Raw genomic sequence first — 27,962 nt, forward strand, 5'->3', positions numbered from 1 at the left:
AATCAGCGTGCCACAATAGCTTTCAAATTGCTATTTCTAGTAGAGTTAATTTCAAAATGTTCAGATCCTGAATTATTTTTTAACAGTTAATTCTCATGGAAAATAATGGATTATATTACCTAGAGCATATGAACATCAATGACTGCACCCATTGCCAGAACACGCTGCACTGGTTTGACACTTTTCCTTAGTACATAGAAAGCAACAGCACCCAATAAGCCTGAGAAGAAATGCTGCTGTGTAAATACTGGCAACTATTCCTGAAAAAAGAATTATGGGATGTATTCTCAGAAGCTGCCCAATCCCATAATTTGTATTGCATAGGTCACAATCACACATATATATACATGCACAAGAATGTGTGCATATATACATATGTATATACACACACGCGCACACGCACACACACAAAGAATATATTAAGAAGACAATGAAGTCTGGTCACAGAGCAATTTACAGGCTCAATATATTTTTCTTTTTTTTTTTTTTTTTACACTTTGTTTGAAAGAAAACTTCAGTATTTTACAGTCTTCAGTAGGCATTATATACACTGCACTTATGAAATCTAGAAAGTATTGAAATAGAAATACATTTCTGCAAACATTTGGGTAAGAAAACAAACCAAAATTTTTCAAAGATTTGTGCTATCTACATAATATTTTCTCTAAATCACAATAACTGTATCCATGGAATGTTCTCTAGAAAATGTCTTTTTTTTTTTTTAAAACACCATGCACATTTTTAAGCAATTGTAACCCAAAATATCCCAACCTAAAACAATCTAATAATGTTCAGATTAAAAAATTTAAGTTTCAGATCAGATTTTAAAAAGATAAGTCTTTATCACAAGAGCTGTAATGATAACAATTACATGTTAAGGCTAAACTGGTTTTGTTTTGTTTTTAGAAACACATTTAAAGACACGTTTCTCTCGTGGCTCTGCATTATGAACTGTACTTACAGATGACAGTGCAGTGAACATAATGTTCAGTCCTACAGTCAGGATGCAGTTGCTCCTTCCCACTCCACAAGATACTGCACCTTTCCATCAAGCGTCACCCGACGAGCCAAAACACGGTATTTTTCCCCACAAGCTATTCTACCTGCTGCACCAAAATAACTAGTAATTGAGTTCTTTAGATGATTGAGCTGCAACTCCTGATCTGCTAAGTTGTTTAGTATCTCTGTATTGAGTTCATCATACTGGTAATCTTCCTTGCTCTCATCATCTTTTACAATTTCTGAATTTTGAGTCTGGAGTGCTTTTCGTGGAAAGCGACCTCTTCTTCTCAAATGTGGTATTGCAGCAGGCCAAGTTCTTCCTGTACGAGTCCTTTTTCTTGAGTCAGATAAACTATTAAAAAAAAAAAGCAAAAAACAAACAACAAACCAGCATTAGCTCCAAGGAACTTACGCAAAATATATGCTTTATCATCAGTTATTTCCATGTAACTCATAACTTCTTTGTTCTGTTTTTCACAGATAAAAATACTCGTTGCCTATAGATAGATGACTATTAATATGACACTTGAAAAATAAAAGTTATTTACATAAGGAAAACTGCACTAATTTAACAATGTGTCTGAAAAGTTACCTGAATTATATTAATTTATGCCTTGTTATGTTAAAGAGTACTATTTTGATACAGCTTAACCCCATTCTTAAGCAAATTTTAAAAAGTGTCTTCAGAGAAGCCTGCACCAAATGTGCTTAAATTTACAAATTAAAAATACAGCTTTTTAAAAAAAATTATGTATGTTTTTTTAAGCTGCATTTATCTCAATAAATTAAAATTCTGAAATACAAAAGAAGATATTACAAAATCTATTCTACATGACTACGTTTTATAGTACACATGACTTTGTGAAGATTTATTATAAGCGGCCAGAAAAATATGTATATCCAAGACTTACACCGGTCTATATCTGGTAATGAAAAAAAGCAGCTTCTGACATTACTGAAGAATAAACCAAGTGTCCAAGATATAAATCCTTATGTAAAAACCTACATCTATAATTTGCACATACTAGAAAATGTTTGATAAAGTCCTAAATTAAGTGGTATGCGAACTCTGATGTTCAAGACTTATGTAACATACTGAGGAAAAGAGGGCATCTTTTTAACATTTAAAAAAAAATGGAATAAAGGGCAGAAATACAAAACAGTGACTTAAGCCCCTAGGTAACAATTTCAGAAGTCTGAAGTAAACATGGGTTTTTGAAGATGGATTATTTGTAGCAGTAATGCACACAAAAATGATTCATGAAAGCACTTGATAGCACAAACCAAAGGGGAGACAAAATAAGTAGACTGAGGAACCATGTACCTGAATAAAAGAGAAATTTACGTTTGCTAAACTCGAGAGAGGGAAAAGTTCAAGTAACAATTTACTTGCAGAAAAGTTGATTGTAGTTAATAATTTATCTATGAAGACCATGCCAAAAATTTTTCATGCTCTATTGGCTGTAGAAAAATCACAGCACAATCTACAAAATCACACACAAATCTACAAAACCAAATGCTGCTAAAATTAATTCAGGGTACACATCAGCACTTTTGTGGCCATTACTAGAAAACTAAGCTTAGGAAGTGTTTATGGAGTTTAATTCTTCTCAGTAAATGTAATTTAACTACATATTCTACATCAACAAAGAACAGTGGTTAGTAAGCACACAAAAAAACCCTCACCCTGAGTGTTGTAGGCAGAACAAATACAGACTAGTTTTCTTTTGTCCTATTTCTTTAGATTTCCCCATGCAATTTAAAGCTCTAATCTGAACCTCAGTTGCTCGTTACTCCAAATCCCAGTGAATCACCACATCCCCAATGTTATACCCCTTCGCAGTGTCCTCAGTTCTTCTCTGTTTATTGCCCCACCAGTTCTGCAATACCCTTACCTCCATTTCATATCTACTATGGCTGCATCACAACTTATGTCAAGCTCCTACCTCATCTTATACCTTTGTTTTGCCAAAGCTTCAACTAAAAAAGACAAACAAAAAAACCCTAGAACACAGCACTGGCAACGACTAGGACACAAAACTGTTTGACTTTCTGTAAGTGTGCGTTGCTGGTTTGGGTCTCTCTTATCCAAGCATCTATCTTTATGAATCTTGTTAGACTATAATTTCTTTGGAACTACCTGAATTCCCAGATTTCATGGAAGCTAGTCAAAAGATTCAGAACTGACTGAAAGTACAAAAGAACCTCAGATTTGAAGAAACCAGACTTGGAACATTTCCATGTCATGCTTTGGCAAGGTATCTCTTGTAGGATGCCTGCAACTTCTGTTTTTTAAGGGTGAAAAACTACTGAACCAATCGTTTCCTGTCCCCCCTTTCACAAAGTTTTAGTAAAATGAATATATTGCAAATATTAATCTCTATTGCAAATACAGTAATTAAATAATTACCTATAATGTCTCGAAATGCTAGATGAGGTAGTTTCTTTCATACTGGCAGCACCTGTGGATTCCACATCTGAGGTATTGGATGAATGTGCAGTTCCATCAGATTTCCTGATATACAAGATAACAGGGTTGCCATATAATGAAAATAATGTTATATTAAAAACTGAGCAAACAGATAAATGACATGGTATTATAGTGTTTTACAGGGATTTTTTTTTTTAATTATTTCTTTTTAATTTACCCAACAGTGCAGGGCAATTCCAAGGCTGGGTTTTCTATCACTGGAACCGGTTCATTATCCTGAGGAGGAAAAGCAAAAAAAAAAAGTACTACTTCAAATTAAGTTTTAATTGCTGTATCAATTTTGTTTGAGGGTGAATGGGGGAATATCATGATTCAAAAATTATAATCTGGTGGGGGGGTGGAAGGGAGGGGAAAGGGGAATAAAATATCTAAAATCTTACCAGAGGAGACGACTCTGGAGTTTTATGAGTCATTTTTCTTGTATAGGGACCAGGTGGACGACCTACTGATTTTTTTTTCCCCTTTCTTTCTATACCATTACTTAATTCCCTAGAAGAAAATTTATATTTTGTCCTGTATTATTGAAGACAGTTTTTATTGAATAGATGTTTTCCTTTGGCAATGAATACATGATTACACATCTATTTCTAAGACATTGCACTAAATGAGGTTATTCTGCTAAATCAAAAATTTCAGGTATATATTTTTGCCTCTAGAATAACAAATAGATACAAGATCTTTCTAATGACATTACTGACTCCCTAATGTTGAAAAGGAATGAACAAGTGTTAAAGTTGTTTATTCATATGATCACACTTGGTAAAAAAAGATGGCACACTTACTAATACAAGTTGCTCCTTTCAAACCATGAAGACTCTATGATTCTATGATCATAATTCTAGTTAGATTATTGCACAAGAGCTCCAGAAAGGCAAAAGATTTTGTTTCCCAGATATCAGCAAAGTTGGAATATTTTCTATTTTTTTACTGCTAAATTTCATGTTGGTTTTTTTTGGTTGGTCGGTGGCGTTTTTTTGGTTTCGTTTTTTTGGGGTTTTTTTTGTTTTTTTTTTTAAAGAAGGATCCTAAGAGAAAGCTAATTAAATTCATTTTAAGACATTGTTCTCACAAATAGTCCACTGTCACAGCTTAGGCAGGACATCCACCTTTACCATTATTTTAAAAAAAATACATTATACAATGAAAGGGCCTTTGTTGAAGACACCAAAATTATACCCAAGTACCCTAATTTACCCCAACACTACTAGAATGACTGGGTTATTTTACCTGACATCAGGGATTGGTTTAGATGATTTTCTGCCTTTAATTTTGAACTCATGAGAAGTTCCTTCTGGTTCTTTTTCAGCCTTTAAAGCAGCATTTGGTGGCACAGGAGGAACACGAATTCTCAAGCCAAACAAATGCTTCTTTTTCTTTATTTCTTTTCCAGACATAAACCTAGAGGATTTTAGATTAATTGTTAAAATTCTGACCCCAGGGAAAACAACTTTTAAAATAACAGCATACATGCAAAACAAAACTATGCAAATCAGAATATTCATTCTAATGCTATTTTATACCCCTCTTTCCCCTAACACAATCCTCACTCTCAAATACAGAATGTGAAGTGGAAAGAGGACGGAAGTTAAAACAATTTTTTTTCTCATGATCTAGGTTCCACTCAAAATTTTATGTAATGTTATAGTTTGAAATAGAAACAGTATTTAAACGTTATCTGCACCCAAAGCAATTATCAGATAGATTACGCAAAGGAGACTGAAGACTCTAATCTACATCACATTAAATAGGCAAATAACATTTAAAACAAAAAGTACCGATAACTTACATGGTCTTGTAATCATTTAATGCCTCCAGTACATGCTCATATCTTTCAGATTTTGGTGTATCAGCCAGCTGTGAAGTATTAAGAAATCATTTAGCCTGTCAAATTCTTTAGTAATAGAAAGATTCCAGTTACTTTGAGTTACTCTAACTACAGATTTGGATGTGGAATACATTTATGATGTATTAGCTGTAGAAGCTACCTAACCCCAAAGGATATTAATCGTTATCCCATGTATTCTGTGATTTACATCCACAGAACTCATGCCAGGATCAAGCCCAGGACAAAGAATTTGAGTTTTGCTTGTAAGAAGTGCCAGAAAAATATCTCAAAGAATTTTAGTATAGTCAAAGAATATAATACTAGCTTGCCTCCCCAAGACTGCTAACAAGAATTCTTCTGTGGCATTATGTACTCCCAAATTAATAGAGATTGAAAGCAGAACATAACTATATTGACACAAGAACATAAGTTATTTTATTGGTGATCATTTTAATGAAAATTCTGCCACAGGACCCAACTCTCATTTTCGCCAACATTACTCAACATGGTAAAAGAAAGGATGAGGCCCAGAAGAGTTAGAGTTTAAAAAAAAGTAAATCCATTTTCATGCCCCTTTTGTTAAGACCCAGTCTAACCTCTCTTCTTGCACCAAAGCCTGAGGTAGCTAGTCCCTATCAGGCTACCAAAACATAGAATTTTACCTCTGAAAAACTGCACACTTATGAATTATAGAGACATAACGCTGAATAAGTATGGTGGTGACTATAAAGAAGTGGACACAACACTTATGTAACAGAATTTAATAAGATTATTTTTATAATTAGACAGCTATTTTTAAATTCCAGTGAAGCTACCACATTTTCAGTTGCCATACCAAAATGTTCCAGAATTTATATCCAATTGGCTCTGCAGCAAATTTATCTTTAATTATAGATTTGACAAACAGTTTATAAGTTTCACTATTAGCGTGGATACTACAGAGCAGACTGCACAACATTTGCAGCTCAAAAAAACCACCTTTAGCTAACAACTAAATAAATGAGTAGATACACTCATAAAAAACAACCTTTTAATATGATTTGGGGCAAGATTCACAGTCAATCTACCTGACTACTAAAGTTAAGGGAGGTATTCAACCAATTTTAGCTAAAGAAAGTAACAACTGTTTTTACACATTTACCATATGCATTCAGTACAATTGCTATCCCAGAGGTCTTGCAACTCTGTAGCACTTAACTACAGAAAACTGCCTTATATTTATTGCATCCTAAATAATGTGTTAAAAATTACTGGCTTAGGAGGTCTGATAATTACACCATTTACTCCTATCTTACCTATGGCTAAAAAAAAAAAACAACACCACAACTTTTCCTCTTTTTCAATTATAAGCAGACAGAAAAAGAAACAAAAGTGTCATTTCTAAAAGTGGCAAGCTAAGAATATTACAAAACCCCTAAACCCATTAACTTGTAGATGTTATTCTGTGACTAATTTCTGTTTAATAAGGCAACCAGATTAACCAAAGTACTAAAATACATTTGCCTCCAATTTTTCAAGACACAATTTTCCCCAGCTTCATGAGAGACATTTAGAATCTTTTCAAAATAAAGACTTGAAGATTTCCTCAACACAGCTTTTATGCATTTATACAAAATCTATCCCATCAAAAGTGCAGTCTTCAGACATAAAAGAAGTAGCTTCCTTGAAGGTTTAGAAATATTGATTAAGGTACCAAAAGGACGACTTAAAGACGTGAGTATCATTATTTTGGATCTCCCCTCTCCTTCCTACCACTTGGTTATGTGTTTTCACATAGATTGAGCACGGATGGATTGAAAGTGGAAAGGGGAAAGAAGAGCACAATGAGGACTGCAGCCTTTCAACTTCTCCAAGTCAATGGCTGCTAGATAGCTCCACTCTCCTCATCCACACAAAGGCTGCTCCAACCAGCCATTCTGACATGAAATTATGTTAGATCTAAAAAAAATTATATTGTGTGAAATAAGCAAACATTAATTTCTTCTACATTTCCCTCAATACTAAGACAAATGAAAGTCAAAATTAAACACAGCTTACGTATTTGTTAAACTGTGCAGTAAGACAGCCAGAACATTTCATTCTATTGAAAAGACGGTGTGAGAATTACCACATTTTGTACAGCCTTTTTTTTTTTTAATTAAAGTTTGAGATTTGGTGTGACAGAATTATTGACTTGATATGACTTAGCTAAGAGATGCCACATATCTCAAAGTAAACCAGATGTCTATTCATAATGACACTATTTGTCATTTTTAAGTAATGCTTGAGTGCTTGCTTGTCCTTCTAAAACTATTGACACTCAAAGTCTAAATATATGTATTTTAAGCTATTTCCCATTATTTATGGGAAGCAGTCACTCATTTAAACCAAGAATATACATTTGATTCTCAAATTGTGTCTGCTAGTAGAAGTGGATTACAAATGTATGAATTTATTGAAATGAAGTCTAGAAGTAGCATGTACTCATGCTAAGAAAATTTCAAACTAGTTATACGCCACCTGGATTAAGAAAATTCAAAACCCTAAACAAGTTTCATGCACGAAAAAAGTGCTAACTCTACCAGCAGCATGCCAATTTGAATTTAGACATAAATTTTGCAACTTTACATGCAGAAACAAATGTCTACACTGCTCCTCTTAGTTAAATATGAAGTCAGTCTGCTTGGGGAAATGGATTTCCTGTAACGCTAAGGTAATGGTCCAGTAAATCAAGTAGCTGGAAAAATAACCAGTATAGTAGTGAACTAAAACCAAGACGCCTTGACAAGTAACAGAATCAGACTGGAAAAGGATCAAAACAATCTTTAGACATGGACATGAACTGATCACCCCCGTGTTTGGAAGAAGGAGGAAAGAGGAAATATTTGTGTACAATAATTTGTTATGTGTTACACCTTAGAGACTTTAAAGATGTCTTCATAAGCAATATACTCTGCATTCAGGTCTACATTTAGGTTTTCTGGCCTGTGCACACGAAAATATTAAAGAACTATGAGAATTATAAAATGGAAGTAGAGGAAAATACATATGTGCAACAGAATAAACAGTTGAGTATAAATAATTAGAGTTGCTACGCAAATAATAAGATAATAGTTACATGGACCACTTGAGAAATTTTACAGCTCAGAATAACATACACCACTTAAAAAGCATTCTATTTCTGCAAGGAAATTAAAGATGGTCTCATTATTCATGATTATCAGATTTTAAGGTAATAAAGGATTTAACACCCAGAATAAAACGGTTCATAGGTCGCTAACTTTCAGGACATATGTATGCACTGTGAGGAAAAACAGAAGAGAGTATTCCCATTACTTACCTCACCAGGATGCAATCTATCCCAGTTTTCATTAATGTAGGCCATGAGTTCAAGCTCCGAATCAAAGTATTTCTTCTTATGAATAACACTTAGGTTGTAAAGGCATAGATGTGCTATATCTACCCTAGAATTCAGAAATATTTGAATAAAAAAAAACAGAGGGGCGGGGGAAAGAAGTCTCTTTCTTCCAATTGCTTTTCTTTCCAATAATTTAGTAGAAAAATCTATTAGCACAATATAGTTAGAAGGACACAAAGCACAACTTAAAACACTCAATCCAGGGAACAACATTACGAAGTCTCCTGTCATTTCTCTTCAAGTGATTCTTTCTGCTTTGAATCTTACTTTCATCTCTGCCTCATCTCATTGTCATGATGCTCTCAAACTCCAAAACTGGTCTAAAGCATGGGATATTTAAGTCTGAATTCATACTTGAATGTATCAATTCTGAATTCATGCAAGTATTTTGGTGAACTTTTAAAAAGGTAATTTCCACCATATATTTGTTAGCACATACGTACACTAAATTGGATATAATTTTAATATGGGTTCATTCAAAGATTTCAAACTACAACTAACCATTATGTCTCATCTAGGAAACTATTATAAAGTGTGTCAAGACGTGTACTCTAGGACTCACTACATTTGGCTTATCTTAATGGCAGGATCCTAAAACTGCAAAAAAGACATTGTTCAGATATCTCAATCTTCACATATACAACGAGTAGTTGCTTGATACTTTATTGAACAATCCCAGGGATAAATCCCCAGAACATACAACTGCAATATAGCTAGCTCTACATTTAAGGATAAACTTTGAAGGAAAAGTTGTCCCTGTTCATACAAGCAGTAAGAACAACTCAGGGAAAAAACTCAAGACAGCAAATGTATTTCCTTTTTTGCAGGGAGAATCAAAATACCAAAAAGAAAAGCAGAGCATGTATTCAACTCACCTTTTTTTTTTTTTTTAAATAAATTCATTACTTACCATCTCAAGGGTAAACGTTTGAGGTATTCTGGTCCAGAACTGCAAACTGAGCAAATGAACGTATAAAACCTAAAAATATATACACACATATATATACACACGTCTGGGTGGTGGATGTCTGTACATACACACACAATGTTTTAACATCCTAATTATGAAAAAATTAAAGTTAAGCAGGGCAGAAACCCAGCTACATGATATTTGAGAGTCCCTTCATCCTCCACCTTCCCTTTATCAACTTCCACAGTCTGTGCTGGTACCTAGCAGGCCAGATACAAGGTATTTCCTCAATTTTATCCTGGTACCACTGTTTTATACTCCCTAAGAAAGTCCCTCAACCTGTCACTGTATCAGTGAAGATTATCTGTAATGTCCGCACTCCATTCTTTCAAATGCAGAAACCTGTGCCCCAGTGTAAACATGCATTTAAAGGACCCACGCATTCTTGGGTCCTAACTCAGTTCCTTCATACAAACATTCCACCACAACCAACAGCTAAAACAAAGTATAATAGATAATGAATGAGATAATCTTTGATTCCCTTCTCCAGTTTTCTCTCATCTGCTTCAACTGCTCCAAGTTCCTCTTAAAATGAAAGCACAGACCAGCGCTCTTTTTCATTTCCTTTTGTCCCAACTCATCACATATGAACAGAGGATGTACAGAGCTCCCCTCAGTCTAGCTATCCTTCCAGCTTTCTCCACTTCTCCATACTGTACTACTAGTACAGGGAACAGCTACTGCAGCACACACTGACAGCCTATCTTGAAGCATGGTGCCTGTTGCATGTAAGAGATTAGTCACCTACACAATGTGAACTTGAAAGCCCTTATACAACTTATATATACAGGTCCACTAAAATGAAGTGCTTTAAAGCTTCCAGTCCCCCAGTAGCCAGTATAATGAACTTCCACGCAAGAATGAAGTAAGTAACTATTTGAATTTAACTATCCAGTGGTTACCACTCCATCACCCTACCCTCCTTCACTAAACTGAGATGAAGAACTGCATTTTCCTGGCTCCTGGCACCTGAACACATGCTTTATTTTGTATAATCTCCTATACAAAACTCACCCCGTTTTTGGAAAATACTGTTGTAGTATTACAGATGCCTTAAAGCTCATATGCTAAATTCCCTCCAATTTTAAATAAAGACAACCGTAAAGTACAGCTTAAATTTCTTACCTGTCACCAAAAAGCATGGGCTTCTGGAGGCACTGCACACAAGCCTCATGAAACCACTGCTTACATTTGCAGCACTGCAACATCTTTAGATACCAGCTTCACCAACAGAAAGAAAAACAAGATGTGTTAAAAGACTTACTGAAAATTGTTCTTCATTACATTTAAATTAAATACCAAGGGATCTTCTGACACAAACTGATTTTCACAATTTATAAAACAGAGTGTCATCTGTAAGGATGTTTCAGTAATACTGAGTTCCATAATGAATCATTACTAGAAAAGAGTGACTACGAATAATAAAAGATAGCCCAGTAAAAAGATAAAGTTACTGAATTAAGAAAATAAAAGTTTAATTTCCTCTGACAACCACCTTTTAATTCTCGATAATAAGAATTCATTAACTCCATATAAGCTCCTTCTCACATACTGGATTAGCTTCCTTGTTATTTTCCAAAGCACGGCACAGCCACATTTAGTCACAAACATTTGTTCTGAGGATTCAACTACTCAAATCCCCAAAACCAACCTCACAATTTACAAAGGTTTTGTAACCTTTGTAGGTTACAAAAGAAGCTTTTTCAGCTTCTCCCTTGAGAAACGGAACCATGAAAAATTGAAGGCAATGTTTGTCCACATCTGCAAAATTCTCAAACCAGAGCTCTGTCCTGTGAGTATAAACTCAAAAGCTTCACTTCTTTATGGGACTCTTGACTTGCCTTCACTTCAAATCTTCAATGCTATTTTATTCATTCACTCATCCATGCAGACACCAGAGTATTATCATTACCTGCTTAAGAAGTGCTCTTCTTGCCTTTCTTGTAAGAAAGGACCAGCAGAGGACTCTGCAATTTCATAACAGTAAAAAAAGTCTTCCCCCCACCAACAACTGCAATCCAGGGCATGATGTTATGGTAGAATCAAAACATTTAATGAAATAATCTCTGGATACATTTATATTCATGACTAATGACAGAGCTGAGTTAACATGAGAAAAGCACTGCCTAGAACTGCAAGAAGCTCAAGTTACTCCATCCAATCTCAACACATTAACAGTAGCAATACAAAAAAAAATATTCTTGCTTGTTGTAGGATGGACTGTGATATTATGTGATGGTCACATGACAAAATTAAAACCACCTAGAAGATCTGATGGGAGAAGGAAATCCATTACTAATGTATTTCCTCTAAGACATTAAAAAAATAAATTCAAAATTCCACTTGGCATCGAATTTAATACCTACACACAGTAGAAACAGAAATTAACAAATTCACAAGTAAAAGTCTACAAGAATAGGGCCAAAGTCTGCAGCTGCATTATGGAGAAAAGTTCTTCTATATTATCTGTTTACTTACTCTCCAGGTCCTCCACAATAGCAGTAACATTGCTGGACATTGGTTTTATGACCTGCATCCCACTCAAGGTCTGTTGCATTATATGGTAATGTTTGTTTCATGACTTGCAGTGCTTTGGCATTTGGTCCTTTCTTAAGTGCACCACCCCTCTGTCAAAAACAAATATATCAGTTTACAAACCCAATACTATATTTCTGAAACTTTCAAATCCTTTAATTTAAAAGTTACAAAAATTTGTCTGTAATAAAGTAAAATACTTTCACCTGTATTTATGTTTTAATAATAGCATATTTTTTTAAAAAATAAATTGTAAGCCAAGTGTCATCTATTTCTAAAATAAATATTAATTCCCAACATATAAAACTTCCATTCAGATCAAAGTTAACAAAAAAAGCAACCACTGAAAAAAAGCACTATTTCTTTTATTTATTTTTTTTTACTTCAAAAAACAAAGTACACATGCAATACAGGATATACTAAAAATGTTTTTCTAGAAACAGACCTTTGTTGTTGTTGCAAAAACGCACTGTCGACAGAGCCATTTGTCATCCGAATCAATCACGCTGGAATCAATATTTGGTGTGTGACACAGCTGATGATAACCTGTATAAAAAATGATGAACCAAAGTGTTATTAAAATGGCTAAAGAAGCTTACAGGGAATTAACTATATATAATTTTAATGCAACTATAAGGCATTATCCATCATTAAGTACCAAAACTCTGATCAAGAAGATTAGTAACACATTCAAAAAGGTCTTTTAAGTTCTCTTAATGGAAAAGATAAACCTTACCTATAGAACAGTAAGTCACTTTAACATGGATTATCATTACTCACTAACCTGTTAATAGCTGCTAAGGGCTACAAAATTTAAGATCAGTTGAGCAGCCAGTCACAGCATAGAACAAATCAAAATATCTTTTAAAGTGCAGTAAATAGAAAAAAATCTAGTTACCTTGCCCACATTTATCACATATAACCATTTCATTTGGTGCTTCTGAATACTCTTCCTGACATATTGTACAGACCATTTCCCCACTTTCAGTGGCTCCTAGACAAAGATGAAAGTGTGATTTATTTTTTTTTTTTCAGTTTACATCTGCAGTTGGAATGGTTACCACATGTATGGCTTTTTTCATAATTTCAGTTACAGATCCATGTATTGTAGAAACATATTGTTACAAAGCCTAACTTCCTAACAAAGATAAATTCAGACATTTTATACAGACTGTATGTTACAAATATTTATATGACTTATCATAGACTATTGGATATTTATAGGCCTGTATATTGCCTATTTACTATGCAGTCCATGGCTCCTTAATATCAACAATAAAAATTAAATAACTGAATAAAGAATGTAAATGCAGGCTAAAAATACGTATTAAAAATCCTATCTGGGCAACTCATATGTTTTGTATTTACATTAGTTTGTGCTTCTTTTCATGTAAATATATGCACAATTTGGTGCATATCTTTTTGACAGATCTGCCCAAGGTCGTTTAATATTAAACTCCACCACTCTTAGGAGATATGTTATTAGTACTTATACATATTTGCAAGCATACAAAAGCACACAGTAACAGCAGAGGTAAGAAAAAAACATTAGCTTGCAAACTGGAAACAAAACTATCTTGCTCCAATTATACCATGTATCAATGTAAAAATCTGAATTAAAACACAAGTTACTTCATCTACATGTTACCACACTCATGCACTTAAGTTTGATAGCTACAATAAATGAATTGAAGATCATAAACTAGCACTACACTGAAGCAGAAAAACAGTATTTTAAAAGCTTCTCAGAAATAAGGCAGTTGGTTTTCTGCTACTATGCATACAAAATTTCTTCTATTAGCAGATAAGTGTTTAGTTTAAACATCCAGAATCAGCAAAAGCCAGATCAATTTCCATTGCCTTTATATGATGAGGAAGCTGAATCTGATTTACAGAAGAAATTGCCACTGAAATTGTCATCCATGCTTCACTAGCATTAGATTATCAAAATACTAGCTACTCCCCAAATATCTGAAAAATCAAAGCTAATATACAATAGATGTCTCACTTGATAACTGTACATTTCTTTATACCATATGAATACTCCAAAATCTGTAAAGGTTTCTTATGTGCAACAGTTATGGTGTTACTTTTAAATATGAAAACTCCATTCAAACCTAGGATTTTCCAGTCTTTGGTTTCTTTCCACGTCATGTTGTTTCAACTGAAAACAATAGGAGGACATAAACTTGGTGTAAATTAGGGCCTGGGGTTTTCTGTTAAGACAGAGTATTATACTCTATCCCCATCCAAATAAACTCAAACCTGATTATTTTTAGAATTGTTCTCCCCTCCCTGCACATAGTTATGTTAAAATGAAAAACAAAAACAGACCAAAAAAGTAACTGCAATGATAAGGTGTTGTTTGACAATAATACTTTTAAAAAAAAAATAATTGCCTAATTCATGATCCTGGGTCACATTAAATTATATCATTCTTTAGGATACAAGAATATAACATAATAATTTATTTTAACAGATATAGTAATCTAAACAAATAAAATACCAAACAATGACTACTTCACTGAAGTTCTTGCCTGTTTGTATGTCCTTCCAGAGAACCCAGGATTTGGAACTGTCCTCAAATATAATGAAGCAGTTCTGTTTCAGTTTGTTTATCTGAAAAAAAAAAAATATATACAGTGGAAGTCATGAGTAAAAGGATGAAACAGAAGAATGTATTTAATACTAAGTGAGACAATAATACTGTAATATTTAACCAACATACAATACTGTAAGACTCCAGCAAAGTTAAAAATTTGTTTACCTTTTTGATAGTTCCAAGATAAAACAAGCCATCTGACCATCTAGCTAGGACATCCTGACCTTCTTCAAATTTACACAGTGGCTTTTTGGCTTTCTGTCCATCACATAACGACAGCTTGGTCAGAGATGCTGAGGTCTTATGGCTTCGACGTAAAGGAGACCGCTTATGGACCAGTGAATTACCCACCGCTGTAGAGTCTCTAAAAAAAAAAAAGGGGGGGAAGCAAAAGAAAAGATAATCAGAATTAGGTAAGAAACCGTGTACTTCAAATATTAATATGGTTCACAGCTAGAACTCGCTTAGCTAACTCCAGAACTTCAGGTAGCTAAAAACCTGGTCATGTTTTAAGACTTTACACACCTTTAGCAGTGGTGGGTCTCCTACGATAAGAGCCTACAAAATTTGAAAAAAGTTTATATAAAGAAATATGGAGACAGGCAGACACAAACTTTCCAGCTCAGAGACTCTTCAAAAAGTCACCAAAAGCATCAAAGAATGCATCAATAAAATTCAATACAGGATTACTAGAGCAAAACACTAGTCACTTGAGTCACTGATAGCTTTCTAGAATTCCAAGGAAGCTAAAAAGGTACTAACTCCATTACCTTGGTAGGAAGAATAGTAGCTGACAATTAACATGGTACTCAGCAGTCAGTTACCCAGAATAATAATAAAAAAAAAAAACCAAACACCACAACACAACAAAAACGAGGTGGGGGGGAGAAACCAGGTTGAGTGCTATGCCAACTCAATGTCCATACTAACTCGGGTACCTCCAACACTGCATCACACTTTGCTAGTAAGCATAGCTGTAGAGGTTTCCAGCACAGGAAGAATTTCTAAGTGTTATATTTCTAATGTAAAATAAGTTTTCCTCTCTGTTAGAATCACAGAGGAAAAGAATAAGGAAGCAAAAACAAAATATCTTGCAACCTTTCTTCACATATGAAACTAAAAATTAATTACTTGAAACAATAAATCATTTTTTCCCCTCATACAATTCCACAATATATAGCCTATTTATAGATATGTAAATGTGAATATGCTTTTATGTCAGACTAGCTATCAAATACTACGCTCCAAGTAAAGGAGTAAAATACAGAAAATTATAAAATAGGACCAGATGATGCACAAGGAAGAATCTTTATAAGTAACAGGCAGAATTTGAGACTGTAAAACAAAGTTACTATTCCTACATTCAAATGTATTTTCTCCTTAGAAACTAAATGTATGTATAACTATGATGCAAACACAAAGACAGCTCAGGGAGTTAAATAGGATAGAGTCAACTGAAAGAGCAAAGTTTCACCTTGCTCAAGATAGCTTAGGCACATTATCAGCAACAAAAATATCTGAATTAATCACAAAGCACCAAGAAAACCAGTAAATGAATCAGTGTCCTACATAGTTTGACAAGAATTACTGTTCAGATGTTAGAGAAGTTATTGTAAAGTTTCAATAAGAACGGAATTCCTTCTCCCTAAAAAGTTTACATTCAATATGAAAATAAAACTGGAATTATAATGGCTTAAAACATAAAAAAATATGTAAAAAGACAAAAGCTAATATTCTAGAGAGAAATCAGCAATTATTTTTATTTTTGTACTAAACAGTTTAAACCAAGAAGGTTAGATACAATAAAATTAGACAGCTGTATTAAGCATACTTATAATCAGTGTAAGTCTAAACAATCACATGACAGTAAGAGCAACCAGTGCTCAGTGATGGGTCAGACAAGTTTCCCACATACCCCAGTAACCCTGTCAGCCTCATGCACAACCGGGTTACCAGTTTAAGTTCTGCCTGATCCCAAATACAAAAAATATTCAGACAGGTGACTAGGGAAGACCAGAGGAACAGACAAAACTTAGAACATCACTCGTCTCCCAGATATTCTCTAGGTTTCTTACAGGCTGTGGGTCCAAAGATCTCAAGCAGTAATGTCTTTTTTTTCTTGTTCTCAATGGAATTTTCTTCTGCAAGTTTTTCTATGTGTTTTGTTGAACCTGTAAAGCAGCACTTTTTTTGGCTTGTTTCACAGCTGGCACTTTGTCACTTCATTTGACACCCTTCATCATTGCATCAGAAAACTAAACTGTCATTTTCCATCTTCTCCCTTCGTGCCCCAGTAATGATGTTTAGACCCAGCCGGACATATTTCCCAGATAAAGAATCCTACCAATTCTGTTGCTTCTCATGTGATGTGAAAGCTGTTTAAAGTTACTGCTGCTCTTCCCCAGTTCTTCTCTAACCTCTGATAAATAGGACGAGATACACGCAGCATTCAAAGTAAGTTTACAATAACAGAGTGACAGCATGGCAGCCCAGGCCATTTTTTATCCTTTGCTCCTTTCCAACTAATAACATTTGTAGCCTACCCCCACACGCACCCTGCAATTGGGCATTGAGTTAAAAATTTCAAAGAATGATTAGAATCTGCAGGTTCTTATTCTAACTGCTCCCAGACTATTGTTTCTCTTCCCACAGGGTATTACTTCTGTTTGCACCAGATTTCATTTGCCACTTTATTATCCAGTCAATAGCTTAAAGTCCTTCTACACTTCCTACGTTATTCTGAATAACCTCATACCTTTAGAACATTTCATCATTTAAACTTACCATCTTTTCTACATCACTGCAAGATTTTGCCCCCTATCTTGTACAGTAGTTTATATTTTTGCAAGGGCCTCTGAAGCAGGGCCCCAGCCCTTAACTCTTGTTGCAGCCACATTCTGCTGTCTCCTTTGTATCTGTGCAACCACTTACTTACACACCCAAGTACCACACAGGCTCAGAAAAAAAATGTGTCTGAAGTCAGGCAGTAAAGAGATGGGAAAAAAAAGGGTTTACCTTCCTCAGTTCCCCAAACCTTTCTGACTACACACACACCCAACTTTGCACAAAGAAAGCAACGTTCAAAGGCTAGGCAAGGCTTGATCAAAACAGACTAGAAATAGTTGTGAAACTATAACCCGGTCTCAGCCAACAAGCCTTTTCTTGGAAAGGACTCACCATAACAAATACACTTCAAAAGTATTTGGACACTTCAAATTACATCTATGAACTTGATTTAGCATATTAAATGGATCAATAAGTTGCCATGTGTAGTTCAAAGCACCTAAAGCAAATTCACTAGTGCACCTTGAAACATTTTAACAAGTGTTTTGACAGAACTACTCTTTTCTAGAGATTCAAAGACTGTCTTTCCAGCTTTTCATCTGGTTTGATTTAGGAGACTAGAGAAAGCAGCTAAAAGGCGGGGATGTTGCCTCTTTTCCCATTCTTGAAAAAAGGTGCGAAAGATCTTGTATAAAATAAGCAAGAAGACTCAATCAATTCATTTATTATACATAATCTAGTACAGATTTCCATTTAAAAAATCAATGATTTTTATTAGTTTTATATTAAACAAGTCTTCAAAAGCATATGACATTCTCTCTAGTACAGAAGTTTGTCCCATATCTTCCCTTCAAATTGTAACAAAAATGTGTTGTGCATCCCTTTCTGGCACAAAGCACTTAAATGACTCTATACATTGACTTATACAACAGCCTAAATTCACAATAGCTACTTCAGACACTGAAGGATCTTGACACACAGTAAAGGTCTGAGCCAATAAAGCAGACACTTCTCCATTGTCAACATTGCTCTCTTTGTGGGAGATAGCACTGCTGAAGTGATGACTAAACAGCTCATGAAGTAGCTCCTGCTGTGGCAGTTTATGGTTTATCTAACACATAGACTGAAAATAGAGTTAGTTATCACAATAGGCTGACACTTGGAGCTAGCTTAACAGTTGCTTTCCACATGGATAAGAAGTTCCTCTTCAGGGAAACGTTCCCTCCATGTTTTTGATGGAGATTAAGTGGCAAGACCTACCATTTTAACAAATTGACTTTAATTAGCAAGCCGTAAGTTACTTAAAGTAGGTGTCTCTGAAGTGCCTTCTGGAAACACTACACAAGAAATCACAAGAAATTCACCGCATACCAGCATAAACACTACATGCCTAAAATGTTAATAACTTTCTCATCTGTCTTGCCACAGCACACTCTGCTGTAGTGGAGTACTAAAAAGCCATACCAACCATTAAAATAAAATTTCTGTTGAAAGTTAAGTGAAAATGCAAGCTGAGGATAGCTTCTTCCTCGGTAATTCTGAAATTAATTTAAAGCTTACACATTTTCCAGAAGCTTGCTTTTAAGTCTTCCCTAAAGTTAGCTCCATAGCACCTTCCTACCACATCATTTATAGTTAACAACAAAATTAGTAATCTTTAAGTAACACTTTCCACACCATCTTAAAAGTTTCTCTCCAAGAACTTCTCATTGCAAAATATCCAAAAGAAGTCTTAAGTTTTTCAAAAAAACTTGTCTGATATAAAAATCTACTTTATCTCATTTAACTTGCACAAGTTACATTGCATGTCATACAGCACGCCCAGCCTACCTTAGTTTACATCCTTTACTCAATACCAAGTATATTGTGGCTGTATTCTTACTCAAGCACTTACAATGCAAAGAAAGTACTTACACACCCATACAATCTTTCGTTAGTTAATGGGGAAAGCCAGTAAAATGTGTCTGCACGTAGAAATACGCTTCAAAATAGAAGTGCACTTTTGATAAGTTGATCTCACAAAGTACTGAAAATGCTCATTGATTTTTTTCACCTCAGGGTCTAGGCCATAACCATAGATATTCTCAAGCAAGAAAAGCAGAAGACTTTCTATTCATCCACTTCACAAATTAGATTATAACATGCTGCACCAGCAGGTGACAGTTTCTATTCTTTGTCAACAAGAATGGCAAACTCCCTCTGAAGGTAAGCTGCCTAAATCAGTTCGATTTGTAAACTGCGACAGCTTACTATGCATAGCATTGTACTTATCAAAATCAGATTTCTGTTAGTTTTGACTTCCTTATAACTCTCTCTAACCTTTATTAGAGGTTAGAAAATGTCAATGTTCATTTGGTGCCTCTGACTCCTCTACCTCCACAGCAATCCTATAGAAGAACCTGAAAAGTTAGGGGAAAAAGATGTGAACAGGCTGGAGGATTAAAAAGACTGAGCACTCTCCCTCTTGATTCCAAGAGTCTTTGCTCTCAGTAGCACTGCCAGGGTAAAGTTGTTCATACTCCTGTACTCCTTCAGTTGTAACAACTGCTGTGAAACAACTCCTGTTAAGAAAAACTCCCTTGACAGAGTTATTTTTTCAGCCATCTCAGTTCACTGATTTGTTTCACAGAATGGTTTGTCAGCACAACAGAACAAATGCAAACAAGCAACTTGGGACACAAACTCCCTCAAATGGCACCACCAGACTGCATGACTGAACTACAGACAGTTTCACTGACAATCCATGCAATTTCAGGAAGTTTCTTCCAGAAGGGCTGCCTGATTCACAAATATTGCAACAGTAACAGATGATAGCTACCATATGAGTACAGATAGTTTTTGGAAGCCAAATTAAAGATACTAAATTTTAACAACTAAGTGCCCAGAGCACATTTCAATCCACTGAGACAACTCATAAAAGTGGGACCCACAGGTAATTCATTTATTCCCAGTAAATACAAATCACAATGAAGGGAAGATGAGTTTAGAGAGCCCAGCAGATTTAGCAGAAGGGAAATGGGACTAGAAAACACACACAGAGCATCCTACTAAGACAACTCACATAGATTAGGATCTCTCTCAAAATTGGAAAACGTGGTATCGCATAGGAGAGGAAGATCTAGTGAAAGAACTTACTGTAACTAGAGATAATCAGTTTAAGTTCTGAAAGTGTCACATTACTATTGATTATTCACAATTGTTGTGTCTGAAGTTACAAACTACACTTTTATTAAACTTTAAGGAAAACTGAACTAAGAAGAAGGGTTGTGAAATACCAGAAGTCTGTTCTGCTCTCCATAAGACAGAACAGTTAACATCGCACAGGGAATGGGGGAGGGTGGAGGTCTAGCAAGGGCTCAGAACACACAAAACTGAGGGCAGTTTCACACACGGCTTATCCAATACAGCAGCTTGTTCCCCTCCCACCAGCTCTGGAATGACAAGCTGACTTCTCCATAAACTTTCTATTCCGTTTCCTTTTCCCTTCATATGGATTAATTTTCCGATATTTTAAACAAATTGAACCACTTCACAAAAAGGTCTGGTAACTAGACAAGCCAGGTAAGCAGCAAGAATTCACAGCCAGAAGACAACAAAGAAGGGAACTGAATCTTTTCTGAGAGCCACGATCTTAGTTGGTTTACCCAGCACCACATAACCAAGACCAAGCCATGCTTCCAACGTTGCCGCTAACCTGTGACTGGGATCCAGTACCTCTGTTAGCAGCTGGAGAGATGCTGGATCCCAGCCCCATGTTTCACCCCATCTTCCTCGCATCTCCTCTGTCATTTAGGAGCTCTCATGCCAAACTTTATCCATTCACTGTGTCAACCATACCTCTTCTCCCCCAAATAAAAAGATTCTGCTGGGCCAAGATGACAGACAGACCTAACAGAACACTACCTCCGCCCCAACCCGGCCCAAACTTTGGCTAAGTCTGATTCAGAAAACAAAGAGTTCACTTTGCTTTTCATAATGGCAACTTTGTTGCAACAGTCACTGTTCCAATTATGCATGAACAGGCTATTATATTAGTAAATTGTCATTAATTTCTTTCACGCAGAGTATCCAGTACAAACCTAGATTATAGTCTATCCTTTTATGCTACTTCATGCAGCCAAATGAGTATTGAGCTCCCAGCACATCTACAAGATATACTTTGAGCTCCTTATCTTTACTCTATTTTGTATTCTGGTACAATCAAAAGCCTAAGCCACATCAGAAGAAGAATAAAGGGACTCTAACCCAGTCTAGAAAAGCAAAGAGTAATGGTTGGGGAATAAGAAATACATTCTCAAAATTATTTTCAATTTTTACAGTTGTTCAGGATGATAGACTAATTCAGGTTAGAAGGGATCTCAGGAGTTCTCTGGTCCTGCTCAGTGCAGCATCAGCCATGAGGCCAGACCAGGTGGCTTTAATCCAGTCTGCCCTTGAAAGCCTCCAGTGATGAAGGCCACACAACCACCCTGGAGCTCTCTTCCACTGGTGAACTCTCCTCATGGGGACACAAAAAAAAAAAACCAAAACCCACAAAAACCAAACACAAAAACATCCCCCCCACCCCCCATACCCATCAGAATCTCTCATATTTCAAGATGTGTGTTACCTCTTGTCCTCCTGCCACAACTACTGTGAAAAGACCAATTCCATCTCATTCATCTTCTCATAGGAGCTGGAATGCTGCTGTTAGGCCTCCCTGAAGCCTTTTATTCTCCAGGATGAATGAGCCTGGTTCCCTCAGCCTCCTCTCATAAGGCAAGTGGTCTAGTCTCCAACTGTCTCAGTGGCTCCCCACAAAACTTGTCTAGTTTGATGTCTTTCACAGAACATCTAACAAGTTCTGTGTAGAAGGAAATAATCACTTCCCCTCAATTTTCTGGTCCTGTTCCTGTTAATATAGCCCAGGATACCACTTGCCTTTGCTCACAGGATACCCTGCTGGCTTGTGTTCTGCTTTCTGTCTGTGAGATCCCCAGCCAATCTTAGCCTGAATGAAGTTCTTCATTCAGATGCAGGTCTTTGCTTTTGTCTGTTGAATTTCATGAGGTTCCTGTCAGCCACTTCCTTCAGCCTTGCTGAAGTTGAGGTAAGCAATATCCACTTCTCTCCCCTTGCTCACAAATCCTGACTTTTTTAACACAGAAGGTGGTCAGGTTATGATTTATCCTTTGTAAATATACACTGACTGATCCCAGTCACCACCTTTCCATGTGTCATAGAATTATTTAGGTTGGAAAGGACCTTTAAGATCATCAAGACCAACTGTTAACCTTGCACTGCAATGTCCACCACTAAACCATGTCCCTAAGCACCACATCTACACATCTTTTAAATACCTCCAGGGATGGCAACTCAACTGCTTCCCTGGGCAGCCTGTTCCAATGCTTGACAACCCTTTCCATGAAGAAATTTTTCCTAATATCCAATCTAAAGCTCCCCTGGCATAACTTGAAGCCATTTCCTCTTGTCCTATCACTTGTTACTTGGGGGAAGAGACCAACCCCGACCTCTCTACAACCTCCTTTCAGAAATGTCTTCCAGGAAGACTTACTCCATGACTTTCCTAGAGACCAAAGTGAGGTTAACCCTAACCAGCCTGTGGTTCCCTGGGTTGAACTTTTGGCCTGTTCTGAAGACAGGTGTAACATTTGCCATTTTCTAACCATTACAGATACCCCCTATTCTCCACAGCCTACAATGGTAAAGAACAGCCCCACAAGAACACCACACGGTTATCTTGGTGTTCATGAAAGCATCCTATCTGTTCTGCATGAGACAAGTTCACATGTTTGTTTAAATACGCGCAGCAAGACAATTCACAGGCCACTCAAGCAAGCAACGCTTAACAAATCCACCATGAATAAAAGTTAAAGTATTATTTAAGGAAGAAAAAACTTTGTTCCATCAATGATTTCGGGGCAACCACTCTATATAAGCTGCTCCTTGTCTGCAAGATGAGAAATTGTAATATGTTTACTTCTCAGCTCTACCCAGTCAACCATGATACCACCCATCATGATCACTTGTGACTTTCATGCAATACATTACTATCCCAATAGGTGATTGTTGTTTGGGGTTTTTTTTTAAATCCCTTGAAAGAGCCTTACATTTTGGCTATGATTTTTGCTCTGAATTCTTCTGTCTGATTAGACAAAGAACTCCCTAGTAATCAGAGAACATCTTTTCATTAGTGTGTTTTTTCAAGTAGCTCTATGCTTTCAAAACTACATCCATCACATTACTTGACAAAAGCATTAAGTTTTGCCTCTAAAAAAAAAAAAGTGGTAATAAGGACCAAGTGAGTCCCTGCGGCCCATTCAGGTGATTAGCAGTTAGGTCTATGAATCTGTTACACATTAGAAAGAAGTTTAGCCAGAAGATGGAGGGGAAGTGATTATTTCCTTCTATACAGAACTCGTTAGGCAGCATTTAGAATACTGTGTTTTGGTTCTCACACTGCAAGAAAGACATCAAAATAGATGAGTTTGGTGGAGGGCCACCATGACAGTCTGAGCTGGGAGCGCTTGCCCTATGAGAAGAGGCTGAGGGAACCAGGCTCATTCAGTGAGGCCTAACAGCAGCAGCCTTCCAGCTCCTATGAGAGGATGAACGAGATGGAATTAGCCTCTTCACAGTATTGCATGGTAGAAGGGCAAAAGGTAACACATATGTTGAAATAAGAGAGTTTCTGATGGGGAGAAATGTTTTTGTGTTGCTTTTTTTTTTTCTCTCTCTCTTTCCCCCCATGAGGACAGTTCAGCAGTGCAACAGGGTCCCATCACTGTGCGACCTCCATGACTGGAGGCTTTTCAAGGGCTGACTGGATAAAGCCACCTGGTCTGGCCTCATGGCTGATGGTATACTGAGCAGGACCAGAGAACTCCTGAGGTCCCTTCTAACCCAAGTCATCCCTTGATCCTGTGAAGTATGACTGTCCTCAATACGACTGATTCATACCATTAAAAAGAGGTAGCCACCAGGATAAAGTGCATTCTCATGTCCATAATACTAGAATCATTTGTGATTTTGGTTTTACTTACTCACATTCTCCCTCAAGAAATAAAAAATAACTAGAAGTGTTTTAATTCTATTCGATATGCAAAGTGAAATTATTAGTCTTTAAAAGATCGTTATAGAATGACATATATCCCTACATATTTAGTATGTAGGGAAACAGGATAGGGCATTCCTGTACTGTAAGAGCCATTTGTTTGGGCCTGATCATCTGTTTTATACACAAAGCGGCAGAAGGTAGTACCAGGGAGAGAACAATGGTATCAGGTCGCAACACACCTTTTCAGAGCAGATCTTCCCTTAATTGTGTACTTAGCACCTCCTTGAACACAGCCGCTTCCTTTTGTATTTCTACAGCATCCAAATACAGGACGCCCAGCAACATACCTAAGCGAGTATAGGATGAGCATGCACCCAAGCAGTGAAAGAGGTAACAGACAACACGGTGACCTGCACGGGGCCGGGGGGGGGGGGGGGGGGGGGCGCGGTGGGGTGGAACGGCGAAAGGGTTTCAGAGCTCCATGAAATTTCCTTCTTTAAGGCTACTCACAAGGACAGCAACCTTCATAAGCACTCCACAGAAAGAAATTAAAAATAAATCAAACATAAATAATTATTATCCTCCAAGATATTTAGTGAATTAAATATGTTCAGACTCATCAGGAATGCTCTCATCATTAGCTCCCTTCCTCTCAAAGAAAATTAAACCTCTTGATTTCATTCCTCCATAGAGAGCCTATCTTCTAGGAAGAGGCCATCAGCTTAAAATCTAGACAATTCAAAGTGTAAGTTCAACTAGTTTCAGTGCTTTCAGTAACAGGTACCTCCCTGCCCAAGGACCCTCCAGCAATACCTGTGGTTTTATAATTCTTCTCCTGGTGCGTTTTACTCAAAGACACACTTCCCCTCCATTTCCTGCAAGGAAGGCCTGTAAAGAAGGTGAAACCAACTCTGCAGCAAGCTCGGAGGTCAACCACACAAAAAGTACTGTCAATTCAGAAACTAAGAGAATATTCATATTGGCTTCTAGTCACATGTGTTTCTTCCCTCCAACAAGCTTTCTCCTCCACAGCTAGCAGGAAGAGCACAAAATATGCTTTAAAGCCATTTTAGGTGCTTCTAGTACTATATTCATTCACATCTGTCCCCAGGAAACACAGAGGTCCACTCTTTACTAGGAAATGAACTGCAACTTACTTGTTACAGCTGCTCTTCTCGTACGCTTTACCTGATCTCCAAATGCAGGGAAGGACAAATATAATGTATCTGAGGCCAGCCTTGATACTAACTAATAGTACGTATGTCTTTCACCTATTTAAAAAAAATATATATTATACACCTCGACAATTGGTAACTAGTCATATTAAGACAACTTTTGAGAAGCAACCTACATTTCATTTAAAATTACTCCCAAAGCAGAAAAGACAGCTTGTTGAGAAGCCACACATCTATATTTGACAAAATAAGAGTTAACTGTGGAAAACCTTACTAAATTATACTCTCAGTTTAGATCCACATTTCACCAGCTTGTAGCTCCTTGCAAAGATCCTTCTCACTTTAACTACTTTATTACGCACCTTCTTTCATATTTTCCATCTTTGTTTTCACTTATTCTCCTTCCACTAAAAAGCTATAAACCTACTAAGCTGTACTCTAATATTACAGGAACAAAGCTTTTTTTCTTCTTTTAAATTCAAATGCTTTCAAATTTATTGCAATTTGAGCACTCGAAAAAGGGACAAACGTTGACTTGTTAACTTTTACCAACCTGATTACGGATCCCAAAAAAACAGAAAGCTGTTTTCTTATTATGCCACCCTTTTGACAGTTTAGGTACAAAGCACTAATCACTTTCCCTTACACTAAGTCAGGAAAAAAAAAAATTCATGCAATTATCCATTACTATGTTTGGCCTTTTAAAGTCACAAGCAGGGCCTAACTATCAGAAATTCAAGAAACAAAATGTTACGCCGCTTTCCTGGCAGGCCCTTTCATTAAATTACACAGGCCCTCTCCTTTAAATAGCACCCAGATACTCCATGGGTGGATGATAACCCCTAGTATTTCAACGCTAATATCAGTGTCCAGAGCACCCAACACAGCACCATATTGTTCTCTTCGACTAACAAAAGTATCAATCCATTCTTCCTACAGAACTCAAACACCAAAAGAAAAGAAAACGCGTTATTGCACATCCTTTCAGCCAGCAACAGTTAACATATTTTAGCGAACCAAAAACGTAAGCTTCCAAACACGTTCAAATCGCCTAGCCTGAAACCAAAAACAAAGTTACCAGCGACCACCACCTCTTTTGTGCTGCCCTCCTCGCACTCGAGCAAACGCAACCTACTCGGACAATATCCCTAAACAAGAACATATTAAAAAAAAAATAAAAAAATACAGCTGGCGCAAGCCTCGCCGCAACCTCACCGCGGCGGCAGCACCTCCGCGGACCCCGGCGGACGGCCCGCTACCTCCCTTCCCTTTGTTTTGGTCACTGCGGAGCACCGCTGACCCCTCGCCGGCCTTGCCAGCCTCCGCCTCGGAGGGAGCTTCCTCCCCCTCCCCCAGAGAGCCTCCGGGGGCCCCCCAGCGCCAGAGCGGGGCCCCTCGCACCCCCTCCCCGGCGGGTGGCGCGGCCGCCGCGGGGGAAAGGAGGCGGGAGGTGTGGGGGGGATGCGGCACCGGCGGCCCGAGCTGCAGGGCGCGCCCGGCCTGCACGGGGCCCGGCCGCCCCTCCTTCCGCGCCCCCCCCTCCCCACCGCCGCCGCTGCCACGGCCCGCCCCCCCCACCCCTCACCTCATTCGGTCTCTCCAGTGGTGCCAACCGCCTCATACAGGGAAATCGGCGAGCTCGGGAGCCTCCCCCCGGCGCCCCGGTGCGGCCAAGGCCCTCGGTGCGCAGCGGGATCCCCCCCGAGCGCGGACCCCGCGGCGTCGGCGGAGGAAAGGCAGCGGGGGAGGGGTCAGAGCCGCTTCACAGACAGCCCGGCTCCACCGTAGCCCCTCGCCATTTTTGTTTCCCGCGGAGGAGAGGCTGGTGCATTCTGGGAGCACAAAGGGCCTCGGCCCCGCCCCGGCGGGCCCCGCCTGCGCCGACAGGCAGCTCCTGGGCCAGGGGGCGGGGAGGCAGAGCGCCGCGGCGGAAGGACACAGGTGAAACCGAACCTTCTCCGCTGGTGAACAAAGAGGGACTACTTTCGGCGTGCTGTCCGAGGGAGAGATTCCTGCCCGCCGGCCGGGACTCGTTGCGGTAGTGCTGAGGGGAGCGCGCTGACCCACCGTCCGCTGCCTATTGTTCCCCGCCGCACCTGCAGGGAGGCGGCCTGGGCCTGGCTA

General features: G+C 37.6%; 1 protein-coding gene across 2 annotated transcripts; it reads right to left on the minus strand.

Moving 5' to 3' along the window:
• Positions 1–438: 438 nt before the first annotated feature.
• On the minus strand, positions 439–27,936 carry MTF2 (metal response element binding transcription factor 2). Of its 2 annotated transcripts, none has more exons than XM_074597221.1 (15): positions 27,424–27,936; positions 14,988–15,186; positions 14,758–14,839; positions 13,119–13,214; positions 12,666–12,766; positions 12,164–12,312; positions 10,811–10,906; positions 9,626–9,694; positions 8,638–8,761; positions 5,280–5,347; positions 4,721–4,891; positions 3,874–3,982; positions 3,651–3,709; positions 3,413–3,517; positions 439–1,354 (listed from the first exon to the last, which is right to left on the minus strand). In XM_074597221.1, exons 1-15 carry the CDS (start codon positions 27,426–27,428, stop codon positions 1,000–1,002), a joined length of 1,788 nt encoding a protein of 595 aa, XP_074453322.1. In that variant the 5' UTR covers positions 27,429–27,936; the 3' UTR covers positions 439–999. The 2 variants fall into 2 exon arrangements, with proteins under 2 accessions (XP_074453322.1, XP_074453323.1); XM_074597222.1 differs by lacking the exon at positions 27,424–27,936 and adding an exon at positions 27,054–27,386.
• Positions 27,937–27,962: the final 26 nt, after the last annotated feature.

The sequence above is a fragment of the Larus michahellis genome, chromosome 8 (genome assembly GCF_964199755.1).
Source record: "Larus michahellis chromosome 8, bLarMic1.1, whole genome shotgun sequence".
In the NCBI taxonomy this organism is placed as follows: Eukaryota; Metazoa; Chordata; class Aves; order Charadriiformes; family Laridae; genus Larus; species Larus michahellis.